This window comes from Gasterosteus aculeatus, chromosome Y (assembly GCF_964276395.1).
Source record: "Gasterosteus aculeatus chromosome Y, fGasAcu3.hap1.1, whole genome shotgun sequence".
NCBI lineage: Eukaryota > Metazoa > Chordata > Actinopteri > Perciformes > Gasterosteidae > Gasterosteus > Gasterosteus aculeatus.
In genome coordinates, this window is record NC_135709.1 from 9,600,538 (window position 1) to 9,624,917 (window position 24,380).

Consider the following 24,380-nt stretch of genomic DNA (forward strand, 5'->3'; position numbering starts at 1 on the left):
AGTAGGGCCAAAAATCCATATCACGGTATTAAGAAAGATTCTAACTGTATCGCGGTATGTGCGGTTTTGCTTTTTCAAGTAAACACATTAATTAATTGACTTTGCAATAAATCGTTTTCTGATCTAACTTACGTTGGATTTTCCAAAACCAAAAACCCTCCAAACGGACACAGCTCCTCTCTCACAAGTTGTGTTGGTGCATCTCTGGTCTCGTTGTTCCTCCTGTATCGCTCTTTTCTTTTATTAGTCCCACAATTTCCCTCTTGTGGGACTAATAAAGGAATATCTTTCCTTATCTGTCTTCATGTAGCAACAGAGTTACTTCTTGTTGTGAGCTGTACCCAGGATGCAGTTCAGCGGGGGATTTTTATGACTACAATTATTAGTGTTACAAATTGTTTATGGGTCACAAGCTTTTGTGTGATGGGATTTTACCCTGTTAAAGAGTGTTTGTTGTGGGTTTTTCATTGTCGGTATAAAGTTGTAACCATGACTCATTCTCAACACACATGAGACAAGTAGCTCCGACCGCGGTGCCATCTGCAATGACGTGTAAAAATACATTCTGCCGCCTGCCGAAGAGCAAAGTCAGTTGTTGTGACGTAACACCGGTATGAGCGGTACAAGATAAATTTATACCATACGGAAATCTTACACCGTTTGAACCAGTTAACCGTGCAGGCACTACGCTTAAGGCGTGAGGTTGTTGTCGCACACTTTTTTTATAGACATGGATATCTAACAAAGTGCAAATCATATCCAAGCACAGCTGTCTCAGCAGATATCTAGCTAACAATTAGGAAATTCATACGCATTGATTTGCATAAATATACCTCCTATTGACGGCCGTGCACAGATCAATGCCATTGCTCACTGAACAGATTTCATTATCAGCAGATCAATTTATTATTTTAATCAAACTAAGAGTTCATTTTAAGACAAACTGGTTAGTTGCACCCTCAGTGTGTGTGTGTGTGTGTGTGTGTGTGTGTGTGTGTGTGTGTCAATATCAGTTCAGACATTTTAAAGGTCACTGACGGGACAGGAGGTCTCAGACCTCCTCTGTGCTGTAGCCACCAGTCTTTTCCATGCATTTAGGAGAAATGTAATCTATGTTGTGTATGGCGATGCTTATTTATGCTTTGATTTGACCTCAGGGAGGGTGATTTAGAGGGCAGGGGAAAGTAAAAAAACGTAGGAAAGGAGAGAAGTATATTTGACGGTGCGACAGGAGAGAACGAGAGGGAGGGATGATGGTTTAGACCAGGGGTCCCCAAACTACGGCCTGCGGGCCGCATACGGCCCGCCTCCACATTTGACCCGGCCCCCTGAACAATACAGAGACGGAAAAAAGGCTAATGCTTATGGTAAAATGGTTGTGTCATACAAGTAATTACGACTGCTCGACGGATCGCGGTCCCTTTAAATGTTCTGTTGTTGTTGATGACGTAGAGCCCGTTGATAGGGAGATTACAAGGCTGCGCCATCTTGTTTTTTCATCCGTTGTGAAAAATAAACAAGAGACACACGCTTGTTCTCAACTTTCTCTGTGGAATGCAACTTCCACAATAATGGCAAAACGGTGTGGTAAGAGAAAAATTGATTCAGAATGCAGGGTATTTAACCCGCAGTGGACACATGATTACTTTTTTGTTCAGTTGAAAGAAAAGGCTGTTTGTCTTGTCTGTCAAGAGACGGTGGCGGTATTCAAAGAATAAAACCTGCGCCGACATTATGAATCCCGTCACAAAGACAAGTATGCTAGCCTGCACGGCCAAATGCGAGCAGAAAAAATGTCTAAGCTTAAAACTGGACTGTTCGCTCAGCAGACTACATTTGTACGGCAAACTTAGCTGAACCAAGCATCAGTTCGGGCCAGCTTCCGTGTTGCTCAGCTGATAGCAAGCTGCGTAAATCTTTCACTGAAGGAGAGTTTGTCAAGAAATGTTTGAATGTTGTCGTGGAGGAGGTCTGTCCCGAGAAGAAAGATGTCTTTAATGCCGTGAGTCTGTCGGCAAGTACAATTACCCGACGTGTTGAAGAAATTGGGGCTAATGTGTATGCCCAGCTGCAGCAGAAGACTAAAGATTTTCAGTTTTTTTCATTAGCACTGGATGAGAGCACGGACGTGCAGGACACCGCGGAGCTTCTTATTTTTATTCGTGGAGTTAACGCAAACTTTGAGATGTGCGAGGAGCTGGCAGCCCTACAAAGCCTGAAAGGGACTACAACTGTGATGTTCTGAAAGACGCATTCAAGCCCAACAGTCTCATTGACTTCTATGCCGCCCTCCCAAATGACACCTACCCTAACATAAAACAACACGCAATGAAGATGTCCACACTTTTTGGCAGCACGTATATCTGCGAGCAAACCTTTTCACGCATGAAACGCCTGAAAACTCCAACGAGATCAAGATTGACAGATGAACATTTGCATCAGTGTTTGAGACTGGCTGTGACTAGAATGGAACCGGACATTCAACTTCTCTCCAGCCAGATGCAGGCCCACAGTTCACACTGATGAACACACAGTACATAGGTAAGCTCACTTTTCTGACTTATATCAGTCATTCTGTGTATCAACAAATGTAATCATAATAAAATCTATTGGGATAAAAATCCATCTCCACAACCATACTGGTATTGAAATGCATTGTGCTGTATCACTTAGTTTGGTTTCTTAGCCTGCTTGCTTTGTGCTTTTCAGAGGGAAGTTGATGAGAGGGAGCCTACAGTGGTGTCTACTGGGCTAGCCTATGGAACCTACAAAGAACACAAGAACTTTGAGAGACATTTGAGATTCTGCTGTGACAAGTGAAGTTTACCTTTTATCTAGGATTGTGCATGGCACAGCATAACTTTCTTTCTGTGAAGAACCCACAGAGGGTTATTTGATCTCAGAAAGGGTTATTAATATTTGGATATGTGTGGTGCGCTGGAGTGTCAGCATGTTTTCTGGAAAACAATAAATTACTACATTTAGGGACCCCTGCGAATGTCACACTTTTTCTGTTAGAAACTGACCCTGGCCCCCCATCAGAGAAGGGAAAAGTTATGTGGCCCTCACTGGAAAAAGTTTGGGGACCCCTGGTTTAGACTAAAAGAGATTAAATATTGGTGGAAAGGAGAGGAGGAAAAAACCCGAAACTGGATGCAAGGGGAGGACAAATAAAACAGAACGAACATGGTCACAGGTGCAGATGGAAGAAGAGATGAAGAACTGATAGATGGGAAAAGGACAATTTAGTGCAATGGGTAGATAGAGGTCAGATACAAAGAGACTATGACAGAGATGATCATGATGGAAGAAAGGATAAAGGCTGAAACGGCCCACATTAAAGGAAATGAGTGACTGAAATCCTAGGAATCTCTGAACCCTCCGAGCCGACTATAATTTAGCCTCCAATATTTACGTTTTAGCCAGTGGATTTAAGGGTAAAGACTTTCCTTTCCTCGTGTCCGTCGTTTTCGATGTGATAAGAAACTTGATGGGCAAGACTCATGTTAGAGTGAAAGTACAAAGTACAATACGACCGGATTGTTATTTTGAGGCTAATAAAAAGGTAAATCATTGTCATCTTTGGACAATAGCCCTAAGGTTCCACCTTGTTTCTGTGACTACGGTTGCACATATTCAGAAGTTTAAATAGCTTTTTGGCTTTTTGTCATATCAGCGTTATGTTCATAGACACAAAAATGAATCCTACAAAGAAAAGAACACTATCTACTGTGAAACATGGAAGAGGGTGATAATGTTTGGCCTGGGCCTGCTTTGCTGCATCTGGCATTGGAGTTTTGAATGTGTGACGGTATTGGTTTTTCATGTAAACACATTAATTTATTGACCCGAAAAGGGCCGCCGATCAGCTGTTCGCCGCTAGCTGGCCAACTCGCTCGCCACTGGCCGGCATGTTAGCTCGTTAGCATGTTAGCTTGTCGTGGCAGCTAGTGTTGCCAGCAGAGGAAATACCAGCAGATCGACAGACTTTGCAATAAATCGTTTTCTGATCTAACGTAACTTTCGTTGTATTTTCCAAAACCCTCCAAACGGACACAGCTCCTCTCTTGGGTTGGGTTGTGTTGCTGCATCTCTGGTCCCTCGTTGTTCCTCCTGTATCACTCTTTTTCGTGTTTTCATTTAGCGACAGAGTTACTTCTTGTTGTGAGCTGTACCCAGCATGCAGTTCGGTGGGGTAATTTTTATAAATATACAATTATTAGTGTTACAAATTGTTTGTGTCACAAGCTGTTTTGTCCTGGTGTTTTCCCCTGTTAAAGCGTGTTTGTTGTGCGTTGTTCATTGAGTCATGTTTAGTCATGGTCAGTGATTGCCTCAAAAGCTTGAGCAAAAAAATATTAAGGGTACCCTAATTTCTGTCCAGGCCATTTTCATTAGTTCACTTTTATAAATAATTCTGTTAAACCACAATTCAAAGAGCAATGTCTAAATTTTCATTAGTTCATTTTCCGTACATATTTATTTTTTATTATTTTTGTCAGTTTCAAGTTGTTTCAGTAAGCATTGTGAGTTTTTCTTTATTTAACGGAAGGTTACCAACTACTTTCTCCACCTGTGTATTCAATTGCTTACCCAAATATTTCCGAGACCATATTAAACAAATGTGTTGGTTGAAACTCTACACCAGTGCGGTATGCTGTGTGGTTGGATAAGATAAGCTTTATTGTCATAAAAATGTTTCACCACATTATGGCATCAAAATAAAAACTTCAGAATTGCCATCAACTGTAGCATTAATTTAGCATAGGCAGCACTTTCTGTAAATATTTTTGATGCATAACTAGAAGCAGTTCAGCATTTATTTTGCAGTTTCCCATCTTCAAGTAAGTTTTGGACTGACAGCATTTATTTCCCATACATTTTAGCTGCTCAATGTTGTGTCTATGCATGTTGCTATTATTCAATGTGATGATATACATTAAATAAATGTATGCTGTCATAGTTGTATCCTCATATAAAACCACAAGTCAGTACAAAGTCAGGGCCTCACAGTCAGGTAATTGGAAAGAAAGTGAAAACGTAATCTTTGCATGAAAAGGCAAAATATTGAATTTCACCAACATCATCCTCATCTATAACACCAAATGTCACAATATGAACCATTTGTCTTATACTGTGCTCATATCAAATGATCAATGTAGTTCCGTAAACACCATATTTGCTTTAATGTGCATATAACTCAACTACTTTTAGTTTAAAACAGTAACTCCTTTCCAGTTATGTCAGCTACGAGGAGGTGATATAACTGCCTGTATGCTTGGGTGGATTGATATCCACCCAAGCATACAGGCAGACCAACAGTCTTTGCCCTTGGAGGAACCAGAGCCAGATCACTGCTGCGTGATAAGTCTCCACCTCAGCGTTTGTCAGCTACGGTGAAAAAAGACCATTGTCCATTGTACCACTATCCAGCTGGCTGATTTTTAGCATCTTCTTGGACGTTTGCCCACAATTTAAACTCGGGCATCACCATGAACTGCAGCAGCTTTCTGGTGTGTTTCTGCATCTTAACTGACTCAGGGTTCATCACATGAAGTACAATTGATGTGTGTTCCAGTGTGAACTGTAGTGAACTGTAGTGAACAAATATTCTCTGTTTACCAAATGGCACAGTGTTTATAATGCATTGTACAATGATTGTCAGTCTGCGTTGCTTGTTCGTTTACAATAATTGTGCTGATGTAATTTTGTGTGGTTGATGTGATTACAGTACCAATCAGAGTTTAGAGAGGATGCTGCTCCTCCTCAGGCCTCAGTGAATACTCACCTCCTGCTTCAACCCTCTTGTGTCCCTGCAGGCGGATGCTAAGATGGTGTGCGACGTGGTCAGTCGCATGGAGGACACAGAGCCTTACTCTGCCGAGCTGCTCTCCGCCATGATTCGCCTGTGGTCCGACTCAGCCATCCAGGAGTGTTTCAGCCGAGCCCGCGAGTACCAGCTCAATGACTCAGCGCAGTAGTACGTATACATTATGTTTAGAATTCAATAGAACTTTGATTTAAAATTTGAACATTGATTCCCCTGTTTTAGCAAAAGAACGCTTTAACGTGTTCTCAATCAGTGAGCAGTGAATCACGTGTGCCGGTATGTGTTATAAGATTCATTATATTGATCTCTGTTGCTATCGCCCAGCATCCTAAGTATGTGTATCCACCCACCCACCATAAAAAAAGAGATTATTTCAAACAGATCTCATTTATTCACCACCTTCTAACTGCTATTACACACTAGCTATTACGACACAGTCAATCACCATAACAAGTCTAGCACCTGATTTATGCTAAGTGTGTGTGTGTGTGTGTGGGAAGGAAAAGAGGGAGAGAGAGAGACGAGGAGCCATTTCCTTCAAGTCCCACTTTTGTGCAAGTAGCGCTTGAATAATTGTGCACCATACATACATGACATTAAGATAAATTCACGTAGAGTGAAAAATTGAGTCATAGTCATTTCTCACCATATATATATATATATATATATTTGCCACTGTGAGAAGAACATATACTATACCCTTAAAGGCCCCAAGCACAGATAGTAGTGAATATAGCTACACGGATTCATGTTAAACAGCTGCACCAAAACAATACAGTTTATAAGTAGTCGTTGTGGCACAGGTGTAGAGAGGGTGTGCTGGGAACCACAAGGTTGGTGGGAAAAAGGATACTCCTTTCTACACACCTTGAAATCAAATGCACCATTTGGAGGAGAATCTCCCAGTTATGCAGACTCGGAGACAACAAAAAGACGAAGGTCCAATTGGAAAATTGAAACGGAGGCCTTGCCATAGAATTAACATTAAAGTGATAGATTGATACAGGCCGCTAGACAAATGAGACTTAAGAGGCGAGAAAAAGATTGACTCGGTCAATAGGATGAGCAAGCAAAAGAGGACAGACAGAACGAGAGAGAAAGTTGCAGTACTTAGTCATTTCTCACCATGGCAGGCATTTTGTGGGTGCAGACGTATTCCTGTCAACATTTACATGTAGTCAATTAACTTGAACAACATCCGCTGTGTGCGAGTGCAAGCATGTGTGCGTGGGTCTGTGTGTGTCCGTTTGTGTGCCTGCCTTAAATGTCACATTAAAGATTGATGCACACTTCCTATTATGTTGTGCCCTGTGGAGTGGAATAAGCCGACCAGCCAATGAACTGTTAGGACAGACATCACATGATCAGACCACATTCTGCCTCCTTCCGTCTTCAACCAAAAAATCTTCAACTGTTAACCGACAACATTAGCTTCTTGCATGCAGAAAAGCTGTGGTTGAAGTTCCCAACTGCAACGATAACTTATGCACAAACCATAAATCAGTCATTGATCACCAGCTGCAGTGTAGGCGCCCAACAGGCAACTGCCTGCTATGTTTTGTCAAGGTTTTAGCCAGTTTATTTAAAGCCTGGCGTATTACATTGAACGCAGCAGTGCAGTGCATACACTTTGTTCTTCAGTCAATAAATGCTACAGCTCCTCAAGAATATTAAAGAGAAGGAGGTTAACCCTGAAGTTAGCGACAACTCAGGCTCACTTATGAGTTGAACTTTAAGGTGGACCAGTGGTTCTTCTTTCATGTTTTCTAGTCTTTCTTTTAACTGTCAAAATCAATGGGTCAGGATCTCAGTTGAGACGAGCTTAGGCTGATAATTTAGTATAAACACAGTTCTGTTTGTGTTAGCGTGAGTATGTCCTCACACATGCATTTACACTATTCTGTGTTTGTCTCTATTCTGTGAGGAACAAATACGGCCTTAGGCCACCTCTCTCTGTGCAGATGCTCCACTTGTCCCGACCTCTTAACCACAATGCACATACACTCTATATGATTTGAATACCCTGCCTTTGTGACAAAGTGGTTATGCACCATCCATGTACCAACTGGTCCTCAATTATGTCCTCGACATCGTCACAAATGCAATGACCTTAATGGGGAACTTCAGTTTATTTTACGTGAAGTTTGATGATGTTAATTGCCAACCGGGTTACAACAATTCTTAGTTGACACCAGTCTAAAATCATTAAACACAACATTAATTAAATAATAAATAAATGACAAGGAGCAGAGTTGAAACATCTAAAAGTCATGCGTCAAGTTGCTGTTCGCTGGCAGCTCACACTTTATGGTGTTCTAGTGTTTATCTCAAGTAATATTGCTTGAACTACTACAACTAAGACAATATATTATTTATGTCTCCAAACAGGAAGTTAAACAGGAGTAGGACTGTACTGCTACGTTCACAGCTGTAACGCTACTGTTACTGTCCGTGCTCACTTGACCAGAAACCCGTTGATGTTAGATTGGTCACATTACATTGTAGACTGAATAGCGGGGCGGCTGCATGGATGCGAGACAATGCAGGCGATATCTTAGCTGCTAACTCAGTTAAGCAATTGCCTGTCTTTGCAGCACAGCATCCGCGTATGCAAGGCAGTACCGCTTGTCCCGTCTGATAACGCTACGGGCGACGGGGGTTAACCAACGCGGCTCGGACCTGGAGTCCGATTACTTAGCGTGAGGAATTGGATGTGTGGCGGTCAGAGTTGACAGCCCTGTAGCTTTGTTGGCTAGCTTGACAACAACTTTCCTAACACAGTCAAATAACAAGGAATTGCAACACAAGACAAAAACAAGACAGCAAATAAGTTACTGAATAGTCCAGCAGAAATGCATGCAAAATAACCTACAATTTCACTCATGTGGGCCTTTATGATCATGAGGTCAGAATGCACACAAAATTGTACCAAATAATACACACTTGATGCAGTAGGATACATGCTGGTGGAGCCTGAGGGTGGATCTTCACCTAAGGAAAAATAATTATTCCATGAATTAAGAAATATGAATGTGAGAATATAAAACTCAATCTATATGCAAGTAAATGAAGCATTGTTTATCCCACAGGCAGTCAAACAGGTGCCAGGTAAAAAAGGGAACCTTACAGATGTTTTATTTATTACTATCATAGATAAAGGTATAGTATCGAAGTCATAATTTTGATATCGTGAGTGCTGGTGGTAAATCGGAACATAGATTTCAACCTTCTAAAACTAGTTACTTAGCAACAGCTATGAAGGAGGATAGTCCCCCCCCCATCGGCTGACTTTAAAAAGAAAAAGAAATGCCACATAAACAGGTTTTTAAGGTATGTTTCAAAGTGTACATATTATACCCTCTGTGTATATATGTGTATCTGTTTAAAGTTACATTTTGTGTATACTTGCGAATATGGTTTTTTACCACCCTTTATATTAGGGAATGTCACCAACATTTAACCACATGCTGATGTCGGTCATTGCACTTGCAGTCAATGCAGTAAGGGATCGATAGTACTACTTGTACTACTTGACAGAGGGGTTTGGGTCTGTCTGTTACACGTGCTGGAAGATTCTGTGAATTTTCCTGCTGCAGGACAAATAAAGGATTATTTTAAATAACCGTACTATTCGAAATACAGAACTTTGTTTCTTTGCATGAATTGCAGTATGTGCAATGCAAAAAGTGTTGGTTGAGCTTTACTTCAGCACATTAAAGGGGAGGGAGCAGGGGGAGAGAAGGGGAGACTGAGGCAGCGAGTAGATGGACTGAGGTTTAATACAGGGTTAATACAAAAACATGTTTTGCACAGGGTTACATCTGTGTTTTCATCTGTGTGTTAGGTACAATAAGGAAAGGCATAAGGTATAGCACATTTAAACAAGGCAATTCAAAGTGAACTGAAGTGTCTTGCAGTGACAAACAGAGTTATGGCTGACTCATGAAAATAAATACGTTAAATATCAAACAAATACTGAAAATTGTGGCTGATAATTGGTCGATCAACGTGCACTTGACTTTAATTTAACAGACAACATTCTCTTCGGTGGTTTCTCTTTTGTGCCTCATACTTTCTCAGGGATCATCTATAATACTCTACATCACCAGGGAAATCAAAGAAGAATTAAATGGGATGTGATGTAAATTGACGGAGTCCACCATATCAGAATGAGGGTGGGACTACTGCAGTGTAGCTCTACATAGAACGATCAATGCTGACTAAGAATAGGCTACTCAGGAATACATTAATCTGCAATAATTTAAGTTCCTGTCAAAAACATTTTCTCTGAAATGGGACCGCTGGGTAGAATTGGGGACAGGTGTGGACTGACAGCTTTTATCTTTAGAGGGCTGAGCCTACTTTGCTGCTAAAGGTCTTTCAGGTGTAAACTTTCGTCTTATCATCTCCATCTCTTCTTAATCACTTGCCCTGTGCATCCAGAAACTATTACACTCTCTACATGCAGTACATACAAAGTGTGGCTTCTAGTTTGTATTTCTATATATTTCCCATTCCAAACAATTTCTGCCTCATGTTCTAATTGTCTCCCCCTTTCAGCTCTCCCTATTTACCGTCTCTCCGCACCCCATGATCTAAAACCATATCTGTTTCTCATTGATCAATAGCTCTTATCACCGTGTGTGTGTGTGTGTGTGTGTGTGTGTGTGTGTGTGTGTGTGTGTGTGTGTGTGTGTGTGTGTGTGTGTGTGAGTGTTTAGACCATTAGCTCATACTTTATTTTTTCCCCTCATGCTCTTAGAAGTAACTCGGCATCCATTTATAAAAGCTCTGAAACACCACCCGCCAATCTATAAGTAAACGCTTTACATCCATTACTCTAAATGGATGCATGATGTGATGATGTTATATCTCCTCCCGTTCGGTCCGACTTTCCGTCAGCCGATCTTGAGTTGGTTGAGAACAGCAAAAATGTCAGATGGTTATTGCTCTGCACCTGCTTTTGGAAGTCTATCAGAAGGGAAAGCATAAGGATGATGTCTTTTAGGAGGACATGACACAGCTGTATGTCCGCATAGGCAATGAACATGGCTTTAGGAGAACATAGCAGACACCAGCCAATCAGATTAACAGATTGGACATGCTGTAAAAGTGAATAAGTAGTGAAGCCGCAGCTCCGTCTTCATCCTCTTCTCCTCCGTCTTCGCTCGGTGGTGAGGCGGAATGTTACAGTTGTGAGAGCGATCCCCCCTCAGCCCAGGAGCTTCCCTGCGTGTTCAGTGAGATTAATCTGAGCTGTACGATTAAGGATTATTTGATATATTGATCTACATTAAAAAATAAAGGTCCACTTCTAGTCATATGCCATTACGTAACCGAGTACTCATCTCGCCCTACTGTACAATGATTCTTCCTCTACTTGCTGACAGTATTGATCTGTATCTTCCTCTGACCTCTGACCCTCAATTGAGGGAGAAACAGAAAGTTGCCCCACAGCAGTCAGGAGAGTTGTACATTGGATGTCATTATTAATACATCATCCAGTGGGTGGTTGTCAAATGCTGCATGTTATGTAATGTTCAGTGTTTCAGCCACCTGAGCCATGACATACATCATCACACAGTGGAAAGAAACACAACAAATGCGTCCTTGTTTCAGTGATCACACTAGTACTCTGTCAGTGTGATTAGCAATCTACCCTTTGAGCTACTGAGACCTAAGTGATTCTTAAAGATGAGATGCACCAAGCTACTCAACTCAAAGAAAAAGAATTACAAGGAAGCCATATGAGAACTGATTGTTTACAGAGCGCCACACCACTACGTTACTTTAGCTGCTGTACGTTCAAACCAAGAACTCTTAACAATGTGATGATCCGCAATGATCAAAATGTTAATGACGTTCTTTCAAGTTGAATGGATACTGATTGTCCGTCAGTCTCTCTGTCTCTCTGTCTCTCGTCCAACTGCTCTGAAAAGTCATCCCAATTATACCAGTTTCTACTGTGGTTGTTGTTATAATTGTTTTGTGGACCTTAGATCATTTAAAAAAAGTAGGTTTTCAATTTCAAGAGTAGAAGAGAAAAGGGTCTTAGACTGAGTTCTTACAGATTCATATGGCAGGGTTTAGAAGATGTAAACCTTCCCCAAATCCAACTTGGCGCTTGACGCAAACGTTAGCCGAGACTGTCGTAGCATCCAGGCCTAAAGTCCACACTGTGATAACATCTTACCCCCTTAGTTAATAATGTGCTCCATGACCTTTCAACTATCTTAACACTTGTCTTTTAGCTAGTTAGCCGCATGCTAACATTCTTTAAATAAGCAGATAATTATCATTAATTAATTCCCTTCACTTATATAGAGAATGGATTGTGAAAATAAACAAGAATAGCAACAACAATGTGGGAACAGGCCAGTGACTGACATTATAACAGTAATGACCAAAACATACATACATTGCATTCAAATATCACAAGCAGATTTAAGTACCTGAGTATTGGGGATGTTTTGGAAGTAAATAGCGATGGAAAACATCAAACTTATATTCGTTGCCTCATCGGGAGTCTGTGGCGCTCTTGAGGGACCGGCGGGGTGAATTCTGGATGGGTTTTCATTTGTGGATTATTTTGATGGATGTGCAGTACAAGATGCTGCTGCCCGCAGTAGTTTTTGTGTATGAAAAAGGCAACAAAAAAAAAACTTTCTCTCTGAAGCTTCACCTTCACCACTACAGTGGTTCATGTGGAGAAATCCGCACCACGTCTTGTTAAAGCTAAACTACAAGACGATTGATGCTGGTTTTCAAACTGCGTCTGTCTCTGTGTCTGTGCAGCTACCTAGACAGCCTAGATCGGATTGGTGCCACGGACTACCAGCCCACGGAGCAGGACATCCTGAGGACCCGAGTGAAGACCACTGGCATCGTCGAGACACACTTTACCTTCAAAAACCTCCACTTCAGGTCAGTACCAACACATAACATTGACTATTATTTTACTGGGTTAGGGTTCACAAGCTCCACCTCTTCTCATCTTAAGCTCTGCTTATCCATTTGGGAACTCCAGTCTTTAATTAATGCAATGTAACGCTTTAAACAAGTGTTTATATCTATCATTGTCTGTAATTTTCACACAAACTATTTTTTTGTGTGTACAGATACATTACACAACGCACAAACATTTTCATTCTGCAGAATGATGCTTTCTACTGTTACTCTGGCACTGGAGCAGGCAGTGTGCTGCTGGGTGTGTTTTATTAAAAAGCCTAAATATTGTCAGCTTAATTGCTATTTCTGGCAGTCAGGCAGTGTGTGGGAGACTTAAAATGTGTGCATCGAACAATACAATAAATAGCCTCAGTTTAAATAAGTCAATAAACACATCTGAGATGCACTATGAAATATAATTGTATAAAAAAAATGCAATAAGAGTATGCCCTGAAATGAACAGAAAACATTGAATGGAGTATCAAAACTTATTAAACAGTTGCAATATTGCACCACGCTCCACGTTGATCGTTCTACAGTTTTATTGCACAATAGATAGATAGATAGATTGATACTTTATTGATCCCTCAAGAGGGAAATTTTGGTATCACAGCCGCATGTACAGGGAAGAAAATACAATAAAAGGGTACACATTATATACAATATAATAAGATAGAAATATTAAATTATTAAATTAAATTAAGTTAAATAAACTAAAACTGAAACAAAAGAATAACCTTCCAAAAGAGACAATAATAATAATTTGTAAAAGGAGAAGAGGAAGAGCAGCAGCATCACAGCAGTACAGGGTTGTTATTGTTGTTATTTGGCCAGAGATGATTTATTGTAAAGTGTTATTGCACTGGGAAGGAATGATCTCCTGTATCGGTCCTAAAGTAGGTAGGTGTGCGTGAGAAGACTCCATCCACTCTGTGTGTGTGTGTGTGTGTGTGTGTGTGTGTGTGTGTGTGTGTGTGTGTGTGTGTGTGTGTGTGTGTGTGTGTGTGTGTGATTGCACATGTGTTTTGATTCACATCCGTCTCACTCTGTCCATCAGGCTGTTTGATGTAGGAGGTCAGAGGTCGGAGAGGAAGAAGTGGATCCACTGTTTTGAGGATGTCACCGCTATTATTTTCTGTGTGGCGCTCAGCGGATACGACCAGGTGCTGCATGAGGACGAGACCACGGTAAGGATACATGTGGACATGTGTATGTTCTCTCTCGCTTTGTCCCTCTATCCCTGTCACTGAGTGGCATAGTGACCAATTCATGAATATTGGAAGACATATTTCAAGGCTGCCATGTCAGATGGAATGCTTAATGTTATTTTGGAGAACAGCATGGACACAGGCCTTATAGCAGCTAGTTTAAAAGATATTACTCTTGTTCTTCATGTAGAAACGGTGTTTCAGCTGACATTAATTACACACCCTGTGTAAGAACTTGAAACACGGAGGAATATGTGCTGTTTGATAAGCTCCTAAATTAATTGAACCATAAACTTACTTAAATGTTTAGATTTCCATTTCAATGAATTAATGAAACAACTGTCTTTTCTCTTTTTGCTCTACTTAGATAGCAAGTGTTATTTATTCAATGAACTAAGTCTTTGTACTTTCATGGCACCATAGCACATTCTTCAATGTACATTAAGTTGTGTTTCCTCTCAATCTGTTTGATGCACCATCGTCTGATACCACAACCAAACATGTAAATAAATCCACGGGCCACAGTCAAAATACTTGTTTATTTACTAAAGCAATCAATCCAACAGTGCTTAATTTCTGGTGAACCCACTGTTGGATTGTTCCTACGAGGAGACCGAGAGGAGTTGTTTTTCTCATCCCTACGGTCACAGTATCAGTTGCACTCTGCCCAAACCAAATAACCTGTTTTAAATAATGGGACGGTCGTATTTGGTCTCTCACAAAGTTACTCTCAAGGCAAATCATCTTGAATTAAGAGATATACAATCAGTGTAGAAATGAACCAAGTTCATACAATGTTTCTAATGCCTTTGCTTTAGTGAAATAAATATAATGAATTAGATACTCAGGTACTACAACACTGTTCATAACCGTAAACCTTAACATTGCAGGACTTTATTATTTGTAGTTACAAATGTGTATTTAATGAGTACAGATTGGTAACACATAATACCGGGTAATGGCTCTGGACAAGGTGGTACACAGTCACAGAGTAGCTCAGTGTTTCCTCAACAAAAACATGTCAGAGCTACCAACTCTCACGGTTTCGCCGTGTGACACACGCTTTTGCATGTTTTCACACGCACTCACGCCACACAACCAATTTCTCACGGCAAAAAAAAAAATTCTGATTTTGGGCCGAGGCGCGTTCGTTTCTTTTCAAACTCCCCGACGATAAATGGCGCTAAGGAGCGCGTCTGTAAACCTATTCGCTGCATAGACGTCCTATTTACCCCAAAGAGTCCCGCAGTCAGCAACAGAAGAAGATTTTCAAACAGACACAACCGCGGGAGAAACTGAGGAGGAGAAAAGACTAAGGAGTGTTAATGACATGTGGTTCAATTAAGTACTCACTCTCTTAAACTTTAAATCTGGAAATAAATGATTAGTTGTGTTTGTGCGTGTGATTTTGAGTGGTGAATGTAAACTGTCATAACAAGCAGCAGGAGAGCACCTTGTTAACCTCTTGGTATACTGCACGCTGAAAACATCATAGCATCGTTTATAAAGGCTGCTCACATAACATTTGTCATTTTTTGCTGAACATAAATCATTAAGTGCTCTTAAGAATACAATTATTAACAATATAGGTTAGGTTTCAGTTAAGAATTAGTTGAATACCATTGTAATCAAAATGTCAATCAATCTAAATTGGTCAAATCTTAAACACAGGTCTATTAATTAGGCTATATTGTGGTACATAGACAGTCATTGAGGCACAGCAATAGTTTTCTGGTTGAATGTTCAGCTCAAGTCTAGAAGGCCCCACGAGTCATGAGCAGATGAACATGAATCAGAATAAGGTCAGGCATACCACCCAAAAATCCACTAGAATGCATGAAATCTACTTAAACCAACATGTCCTGGGGGTGGACCATCAGCTATGTCTTTGCTTCACAGAATGAAACCAATGTTTTCCATCTCCAGCAGGCCGCCCCTATCGACGACTTTGGGCCCCACAAACCTCCAGAATGCAGGGTACAACATGGGTACTACGCCAAATGAATTCCAATTTCCTGATATTTGAGCCACCAGCGCGTGTGGCTGCGTGCGCGGCAACATTTTGGTCACCCCCGACAAAATCTCACTCCAAGGTTTTTTGAAAAGTTGGCAGCTCTGAACATGTGTCTGTACAGACGATGTAGATGATCTTACATACAATAAATAAGCTGATTTGAATGCCTGGCGCTCACTGCTATTTATAAAGCCTGAAGCGTATCCTCTGAGGAATCCAGGCTGGGAAACTGAGTAGCTGCTCTATTTATGCAGCGTTGCAGCCTCCCGTTAAGGTGGGAGCTCCAGAGGAATGTCAAATTAAGAGAAGCAACATGCATCATGAAACACACTCAAAAAACTGCTTCTAGCCGGTGTGTCGTATATGAATACCTTTAAATAGTGTGTCCTCTGAGTGACGGCGCCGTAAACTCATGGTGCTACTTTGGGTATGGCTGCTAGAAAATGTTTTCGATAGGCAACATCAAAAGTAAACATAAATTCTGTCCCTAAGCACGGAAAAGTAGTCACGTATTTCAAAACTACCAATTGTATCTCTGCACAAACAGAGGAATGGCGCCGTTGATGGCCGCCTCGGTGCTTCGGTGCGCTTCGTTTTTTGTTGTTTTTGTTGTTAATTATGTTTCCTGCTGCGATTCCCGGAGCTCTTTCACCAGAGATGAGCTCTTGAACATCCGTGGAACAACTCCAGCGGAGTTACTTCCAACTTTCCTGCTTTCTTCCGTGGAATTACTGGACATTCTAGTCAAAGGTGCGCTCACCTTTCGTCACGCGGTGAGACGCCGTAGGAGAGGAAAACGGGCCGGCTCGCTGGTGAGACTCCGCAGGCGTGGTTCTCGCACTCCGCTGCCAGGCATCTTTCTCTCCAACGTGCGCTCACTGTGCAACAAACTGGACGAAATTCAGCTGCTGATGAGGAGAGACAGAGACTTCTCTACATCCTCCGTCTTGTGCTTCACGGAGACGTGGCTCTGCGGATCGATACCGGACTCCGCGCTCCAGCTGGCGGGCTTCCAGCTGCTCCGAGCGGACCGCGACACGGAGCTCTCCGGCAAGACGAAGGGTGGAGGAATCTGCTTCTACTTCAACAACAGCTGGTGCAACGACGTAACGGTGATCCTACAACACTGTTCTCCTGATCTGGAAACTTTTTTCATCCACTGCAAACCCTTTTATTCCCCCCGTGAGTTCGCTTCATTCATCCTGGTCGGTGTTTACATGCCGCCGGCGGGCAACGTGCACGAGGCTCAGCGGACACTCGCCGACCAGATACGGCGTGTGGAGCGGACCAACCCGGACTCTTTAGTTATTGTCCTCGGGGACTTTACCAAAGGAAATCTCACCCATGAACTCCCTAAATACAGACAGTTTATTAAATGCCCCACCAGAGAGGAGAACACGCTGGATCACTGTTACACCACAGTCAGCAGGGCTTATCACGGCGTCCCTCGAGCTGCACTGGGACACTCTGACCACGTCATGGTCCATCTGATTCCTGCATACAGGCAGAAACTAAAGCTCTGCAAACCTGTGGTGAGGGAATTCAAGAAGTGGACCAGTGAGGCGCTGGAGGATCTTCGGGCGAGCTTTGACTGCACAGACTGGGATGGTTTCAGGACTGCTACTGACAGTCTGGATGAGTTCACAGAGGCTGTAACTTCCTACATCGGCTTCTGTGAGGACAGCTGTGTACCATCATGCACCAGGGTGAGTTACAACAACGACAAACCCTGGTTCACAGCGGAACTCAGAACACTACGCCTGCAGAAGGATCAGGCATTTAGGAGCGGGGACAAAGACTTGTACACAGAGGCAAAATACAAGTTTAGCAAGGCGGTGAGAGATGCTAAACGACTGTACTCTGAGAAACTCCAACAACAGTTCTCAGCAAGTGACTCTGCTTCGGTTTGGAGAGGCCTCAAACACCTCACCAACTACAAGCCAAAAAACCCCCCACTCCATGAATGACCTCCGCCTGGCAGACGAGCTCAATGAGTTCTACTGCAGATTTGAAAGACAATGTCCTGATCCCATCCCCCACAGCTCCACCAACCTGCTGCAGTCCCCCTCCCCTCCCTCCCCCAGCCCATCAGGTGCTCACGCCTCTTCATCATTATCACCTTCCCCTCCCCCACCAGCAACGACCCTCTCTATTCTGGAGAGAGACGTTAACCGGCTCTTTAGAAGACTAAATCCCCGTAAGGCAGCCGGTCCGGACTCCGTTTCCCCTCACTCCCTGAAGCATTGTGCTGACCAGCTGTCTCCGGTGTTCACTGACATCTTCAACACCTCCCTGGAGACATGCCACGTACCAGCCTGCTTCAAGGCCTCCACCATCATCCCTGTTCCCAAGAAGCCCAGGATCACAGGACTCAATGACTACAGGCCCGTCGCCCTGACCTCTGTAGTCATGAAGTCTTTTGAACGGCTAGTCCTGTCCCACCTGAAGTCCCTCACCGACCTCCTCCTGGACCCCCCGCAGTTCGCCTACAGAGCCAACAGATCTGTGGACGATGCTGTCAACATGGCCCTCCACTACATCCTCCAGCATCTGGACTCCCCAGGAACCTACGCCAGGATCCTGTTTGTGGACTTCAGCTCTGCTTTTAACACTATCATCCCGTCTCTGCTGCAGGACAAACTCTCCCAGCTGCACGTGCCCGACTCCACCTGCAAGTGGATCACAGACTTCCTGTCTGACATGAAGCAGCACGTGAAGCTGGGGAAACATGTCTCAGCCTCTCGGACCATCAGCACCGGTTCCCCCCAAGACTGCGTTCTTTCCCCTCTGCTCTTCTCCCTGTACACCAACAGCTGCACCTCCAGCCACCAGTCCGTCAAGCTCCTGAAGTTTGCGGATGACACCACCCTCATTGGACTAATCTCTGGTGGGGACGAGTCCGCCTACAGGTGGGAGTCTGACCATCTGGTGTCGTGGTGCAGCCAGAACAACCTGGAGCTCAACGCTCTAAAGACAGTGGAGATGGTTGTGGATTTCCGGCGGAACAGAGCCCCAACCTCCCCCATCACCCTGTGTGACTCCCCCGTCACTATTGTGGATTCCTTCCGTTTCCTGGGCTCCATCATCACCCAGGACCTCAAGTGGGAGCTGAACATCAGCTCCATCACCAAGAAGGCTCAGCAGAGGTTGTTCTTCCTGAGGCAGCTGAAGAAACTCAACCTGCCAAAGACGATGATGGTCCACTTCTACACGGCCATCATCGAGTCCATCCTCTGCTCCTCCATCACCGTCTGGTACGCTGCAGCCACAGCCAAGGACAAGGGCAGGCTGCAGCGTGTCATCCGCTCTGCAGAGAGGGTGATCGGCTGCAATCTGCCGTCCCTGGAGGACTTGTTCGCTTCCAGGTCTCTGAAGCGAGCTAAAAAGATCGCGGCCGACCCCTCCCACCCCGGACATAAACTGTTTGTGCCCCTTCCATCTGGCAGGAGGCTGAGGTCCATCAGGACTAAGACCTCCCGCCACACGAACAGTTTCTTCCCGTCGGCAGTCGGGCTCATCAACAGAGCCCGGTCCCCCACTGCCTGACTATAACACTCCACCGGTCACTCCCCCTCATACTGCACATGTCACTTTAACTGCAATTCATCACTTTGTCACTTGTCACTTTGTCTCTTGTCTGTTACTTGTTTGTTAGTGCACTTTATGCTTAACTTTTCTTTTTAACTTTTAATATTTAAAATTTGTTTAACTGTATTCCCTTGTTTTTTTACTAACCCATAGCCTTAGCCTTATTCTTACTAACCCATTGCATTAGCATTTCATTCCACTTTATTTTATTACCTATGCACTGTTGTCTTGTCTGTCTACTGTCGCGCACTAACCGCCAAGACAAATTCCTTGTATGTTTGACATATTTTGGCCAATAAATGTTTCCTGATTCCGGGTTTCCTGATAGGATCTCCAAAGATCTGACTGTAGTGCAGTGATGTTTCTTAATTTAATTAATTTCAGATATGTTTAACCATGGTATTGCGGCCACTGTTATCTTTTTACCAAAGCAGCTAAAATATAAGTTGTACTAGTTAATATAAGCCAATTTGTGGCAAAGTTGGTATACCAAGAAATCTAGACGATGACCAATCCAAATTACCTACTGAAGTCACTGGGAGTTGGGAGGACAAACATGACCAGGTAACGGACGGAATAGTAATCTGTGATAAAATTCTACAGATTCAGAGCATAAAAAGCGGCGCAGAAAGGATATTCTACGATGAGATATAACACTCATTAACAGAGATAACACCCCATTCTCAGTAATGGAAGTGATAAAGTTGGGCCTGTATCTCTGGCTAGTTCATTAAAATCACTCACATACTGTGAGTTCAATGTTGCTTTTGTTTTTTGTTGTTTTTCCATAATACTAATTGTGTCTAATTGTCTAGGCAGATATTTAGTATTCGTGGTAAACAAGCCTCTTAGTAAGATAATGCATGTTTTTTATTTTCACTGTTATCATCGTGAGACCTACTTTATAGGCTTTACATGAAACCGTACTGTTGAAACTTACAGACGAAGGTTTCTGGATATTTGCTGAAGTTGGATGACCAGCATGTGCAGTTTATGATGGGAATCAAGTAGCAACAATAAAACATGTGCAACATGTACATCACATTTCTCACTACTTCCCAGCAGTATAATTGCCGATAATTTAATGAAATTAATATGACCTGGGTCCAAAATAGCAGAATACAATGGATGAATATATTAAACAATTAGATTATGAAATTGACACTTGAGTAGAATAGTTCTGGGGAGGTGAAATTCCTGGCCAGTACACTTTTCTAAAGTGCTAACTGAAACACCAACAAGCAGAGAAGAACCACCACCTGCATTGACATTATACCGTCTCAACATTTTATATCTCTCATCACTGCCTTTGGGAGGCATTAAAAAATGGTTTATATTATAAAAGACTTTTTAGGAAACTGAATTTGTTTTTGTTTTTTGACTTTTCAAGAATAACCAATAGCCTTTGCAGTACCTGTATGATATTTAAAGGAGTCCCATAACTGTTTTATGTCTCTGTGACAGCCGTGGCCACAGGCATTTAGTTTTCTATGGAGCTCTTTATTCAACACAAGCTTTGACGGCTTGACTCATCGATTTCAGATTCAGATTCTGTAATGCTTCCCTTTAAAACCCTGCACTCTCACTCCGAGCTAACACAGAGTGACGGTTAAATGTGCATCAAGCTGACGTTTCCTGGCTCTGGAAATGGAGCAATTTATAGCACAAGCGTGGTTAGTTTGAGCTCCGATGGGAACTACGGGCAAGTGGATGAACCCGGTTCATCGATCCGGCGAAAGCACCCACAACGAGGCAGGGATCATTTAAATTGGCAACACTGCACCTGTTATTCTATTGGTTGGGGAACTTTGACTGGGTCATCACACCGAAATCCAAGAGCAGAGGGGAAAGAAGTGTGATAGAGAGCAATAATATATCTCAGGAATCAGGACATGAATCAGGAAACATTTATTGCCAAATTATGTCAAACATACAAGGAATTTGTCTTCGCGGTTGGTGCATGACAGACAGTGTAACAATAGACAACAAGACAGCAGTGCACAAGTAATAAAATAAAGTAAAATGAAATGATAATGCAATGGGTTAGTAAAAAAGAGAATAAGGTTAGTATAAAACAAGGGAATAAAGTTAAAGCTAAAAATGTAAAATATTAAAAAAGTTTAAATACTAAGCATAAAGTGCACTAGCAAGTAACAAAGTCACGAGTGACGACAAAGTGATAATTTACAGTTAAAGTAACATGTGCAGTGTGAAGGGGAGTGACCGGTGGAATGTTATAATCTGTCAGTGGGGGACCGGGCTCTGTTGATGAGCCCGACTGCCGACGGGAAGAAACTGTTCGTGTGGCGCGAGGTCTTAGTCCTGATGGACCTCAGCCTCCTGCCAGATGGAAGGGGCACAAACAGTTTTTGTCCGGGGTGAGGGGGGTCAGCCACAATCTTTTTAGCTCACTTCAGAGACCTGGAAGCGAACAAGTCCTGCAGGGACGGCAGATTGCAGCCGATCACCCTCTCTGCAGAGCGGATGACACGCTGCAGCCTGCCCTTGTCCTTGGCTGTGGCTGCAGCGTTCCAGATGGTGATGGAAGAGCAGAGGATTGACTCGATGATGGCCGTGTAGAAGTGGATCATCATCGTCTTTGGCAGGTTGAATTTCTTCAGCTGCCTCAGGAAGAACAACCTCTGCTGAGCCTTCTTTGTGATGGAGCTGATGTTCAGCTCCCACTTGAGGTCCTGGGTGATGATGGAGCCCAGGAAACGGAAGGAATCCACAATAGTTACACACTATTCACACAGGGTGTCACACAGTCACACAGGGTGATGGGGGAGGGTGGGGCTCTGATCCACCGGAAATCCACAACCATCTCCACTGTCTTTAGAGCGTTGAGCTCCAGGTTGTTCTGACTGCACAGGACACCAGATGGTCAGACTCCCACCTGTAGGTGGACTCGTCTCCAACAGAGATCAGTCCAATGAGGGTGGTGTCATCCGCAAACTTCAGGAGCTTAACGGACTGGTGACTGGAGGTGCAGCTGTTGGTGTACAGGGAGAAGAGCAGAGGGGAAAGAACGCAGCCTTGGGGGGAACCAGTGCTGATGGTCCGAGAGGCTGAGACATGTTTCCCCAGCTTCACGTGCTGTTTCCTGTCAGACAGGAAGTCTGTGATCCACTTGCAGGTGGAGTCGGGCACGCCAGCTGGGAGAGTTTGTCCTGCAGCAGAGACGGGATGATGGTGTTGAAGGCAGAGCTGAAGTCCACAAACAGGATCCTGGCGTAGGTTCCTGGGGAGTCCAGATGCTGGAGGATGTAGTGGAGACCTGTTGGCTCTGAGGGCGAACTGCAGGGGGTCCAGGAGGGGGGCGGTGAGGGACTTCAGGTGGGTCAGGACTAGCCGTTCAAAAGACTTCATGACTCCAGAGGTCAGGGCGACGGGCCTGTAGTCATTGAGTCCTGTGATCCTGGGCTTCTTGGGAACAGGGATGATGGTGGAGGCCTTGAAGCAGGCTGGTACGTGGCATGTCTCCAGGGAGGTGTTGAAGATGTCAGTGAACACCGGAGACAGCTGGTCAGCACAATGCTTCAGGGAGTGAGGGGAGACGGAGTCCGGACCGGCTGCCTTACGGGGATTTTGTCTTTTAAAGAGCCGGTTAACGTCTCTCTCCAGAATAGAGAGGGTCGTTGCTGGTGGGAGAGGGGAAGGTGATATAGATGAAGAGGCGTGAGCACCTGATGGGCTGGGGGAGGGAGGGGAGGGGGACTGCAGCAGGTTGGTGGAGCTATGGGGGATGGGATCAGGACATTGTCTTTCGAATCTGCAGTAGAACTCATTCAGCTCGTCTGCCAGGCGGAGGTCATTCATGGAGTGGGGGGTTTTTGGCTTGTAGTTGGTGAGGTGTTTGAGGCCTCTCCAAACCGAAGCAGAGTCACTTGCTGAGAACTGTTGTTGGAGTTTCTCAGAGTACAGTCGTTTAGCATCTCTCACCGCCTTGCTGAACCTGTATTTTGACTCTGTGTACAAGTCTTTGTCCCCACTCCTAAATGCCTGATCCTTCTGCAGACGTAGTGTTCTGAGTTCCGCTGTGAACCAGGGTTTGTCGTTGTTGTAACTCACCCTGGTGCATGATGGTACACAGCTGTCCTCACAGAAGCCAATGTAGGAAGTTACAGCCTCTGTGAACTCATCCAGACTGTCAGTAGCATCCTGAAACCATCCCAGTCTGTGCAGTCAAAGCACGCCCGAAGATCCTCCAGCGCCTCACTGGTCCACTTCTTGAATTCCCTCACCACAGGTTTGCAGAGCTTTAGTTTCTGCCTGTATGCAGGAATCAGATGGACCATGATGTGGTCAGAGTGTCCCAGTGCAGCACGAGGGACGGCGTGTCAAGCCCTGCTTACTGTGGTGTAACAGTGATCCAGCGTGTTCTCCTCTCTGGTGGGGCATTTAATAAACTGTCTGTGTTTAGGAAGTTCATGGGTGAGATTTCCTTTGTTGAAGTCCCCGAGGACAATAACTAAAGAGTCCGGGTTGGTCCGCTCCACACGCCGTATCTGGTCGGCGAGTGTCCGCTGTGCCTCGTGCACGTTGCCCGCCGGTGGCATGTAAACACCGACCAGGATGAATGAAGCGAACTCACGGGGGGAATAAAAGGGTTTGCAGTTGATGAAGAAAGTTTCCATTGCAACCACACAGTCTGTGCAACTCATGCGCACAATCTATTTCAGTGTGTGGACGAGGTTTTGCGGGAAGGCGTCACAAAATCTGAACATGAAGCCAATGGGTTACGCTCTGCAAAGGAAAGACAACATACTTGAATTAGATATGAAAAAAAAGC

General features: G+C 43.7%; 1 protein-coding gene and 1 long non-coding RNA gene across 3 annotated transcripts in view; both read left to right on the forward strand.

The window, feature by feature from the left end:
• Window positions 1-24,380, forward strand: part of LOC120812518 (guanine nucleotide-binding protein G(o) subunit alpha-like) — a 90,945-nt gene that overhangs the window by 54,695 nt on the left and 11,870 nt on the right. For both annotated transcript variants that reach the window (XM_040168615.2, XM_040168616.2), the window contains exons 4-6: window positions 5,820-5,980; window positions 12,626-12,754; window positions 13,836-13,965. In XM_040168615.2, the coding sequence (XP_040024549.1) occupies window positions 5,820-5,980; window positions 12,626-12,754; window positions 13,836-13,965 (420 nt within the window). The remainder of the gene's footprint in view (window positions 1-5,819; window positions 5,981-12,625; window positions 12,755-13,835; window positions 13,966-24,380) is intronic.
• Window positions 1,488-4,740, forward strand: LOC120812549 (uncharacterized). Its single transcript, XR_005710650.2, has 2 exons — window positions 1,488-2,541; window positions 2,710-4,740. It is a non-coding gene; the product is annotated as an uncharacterized LOC120812549 (long non-coding RNA).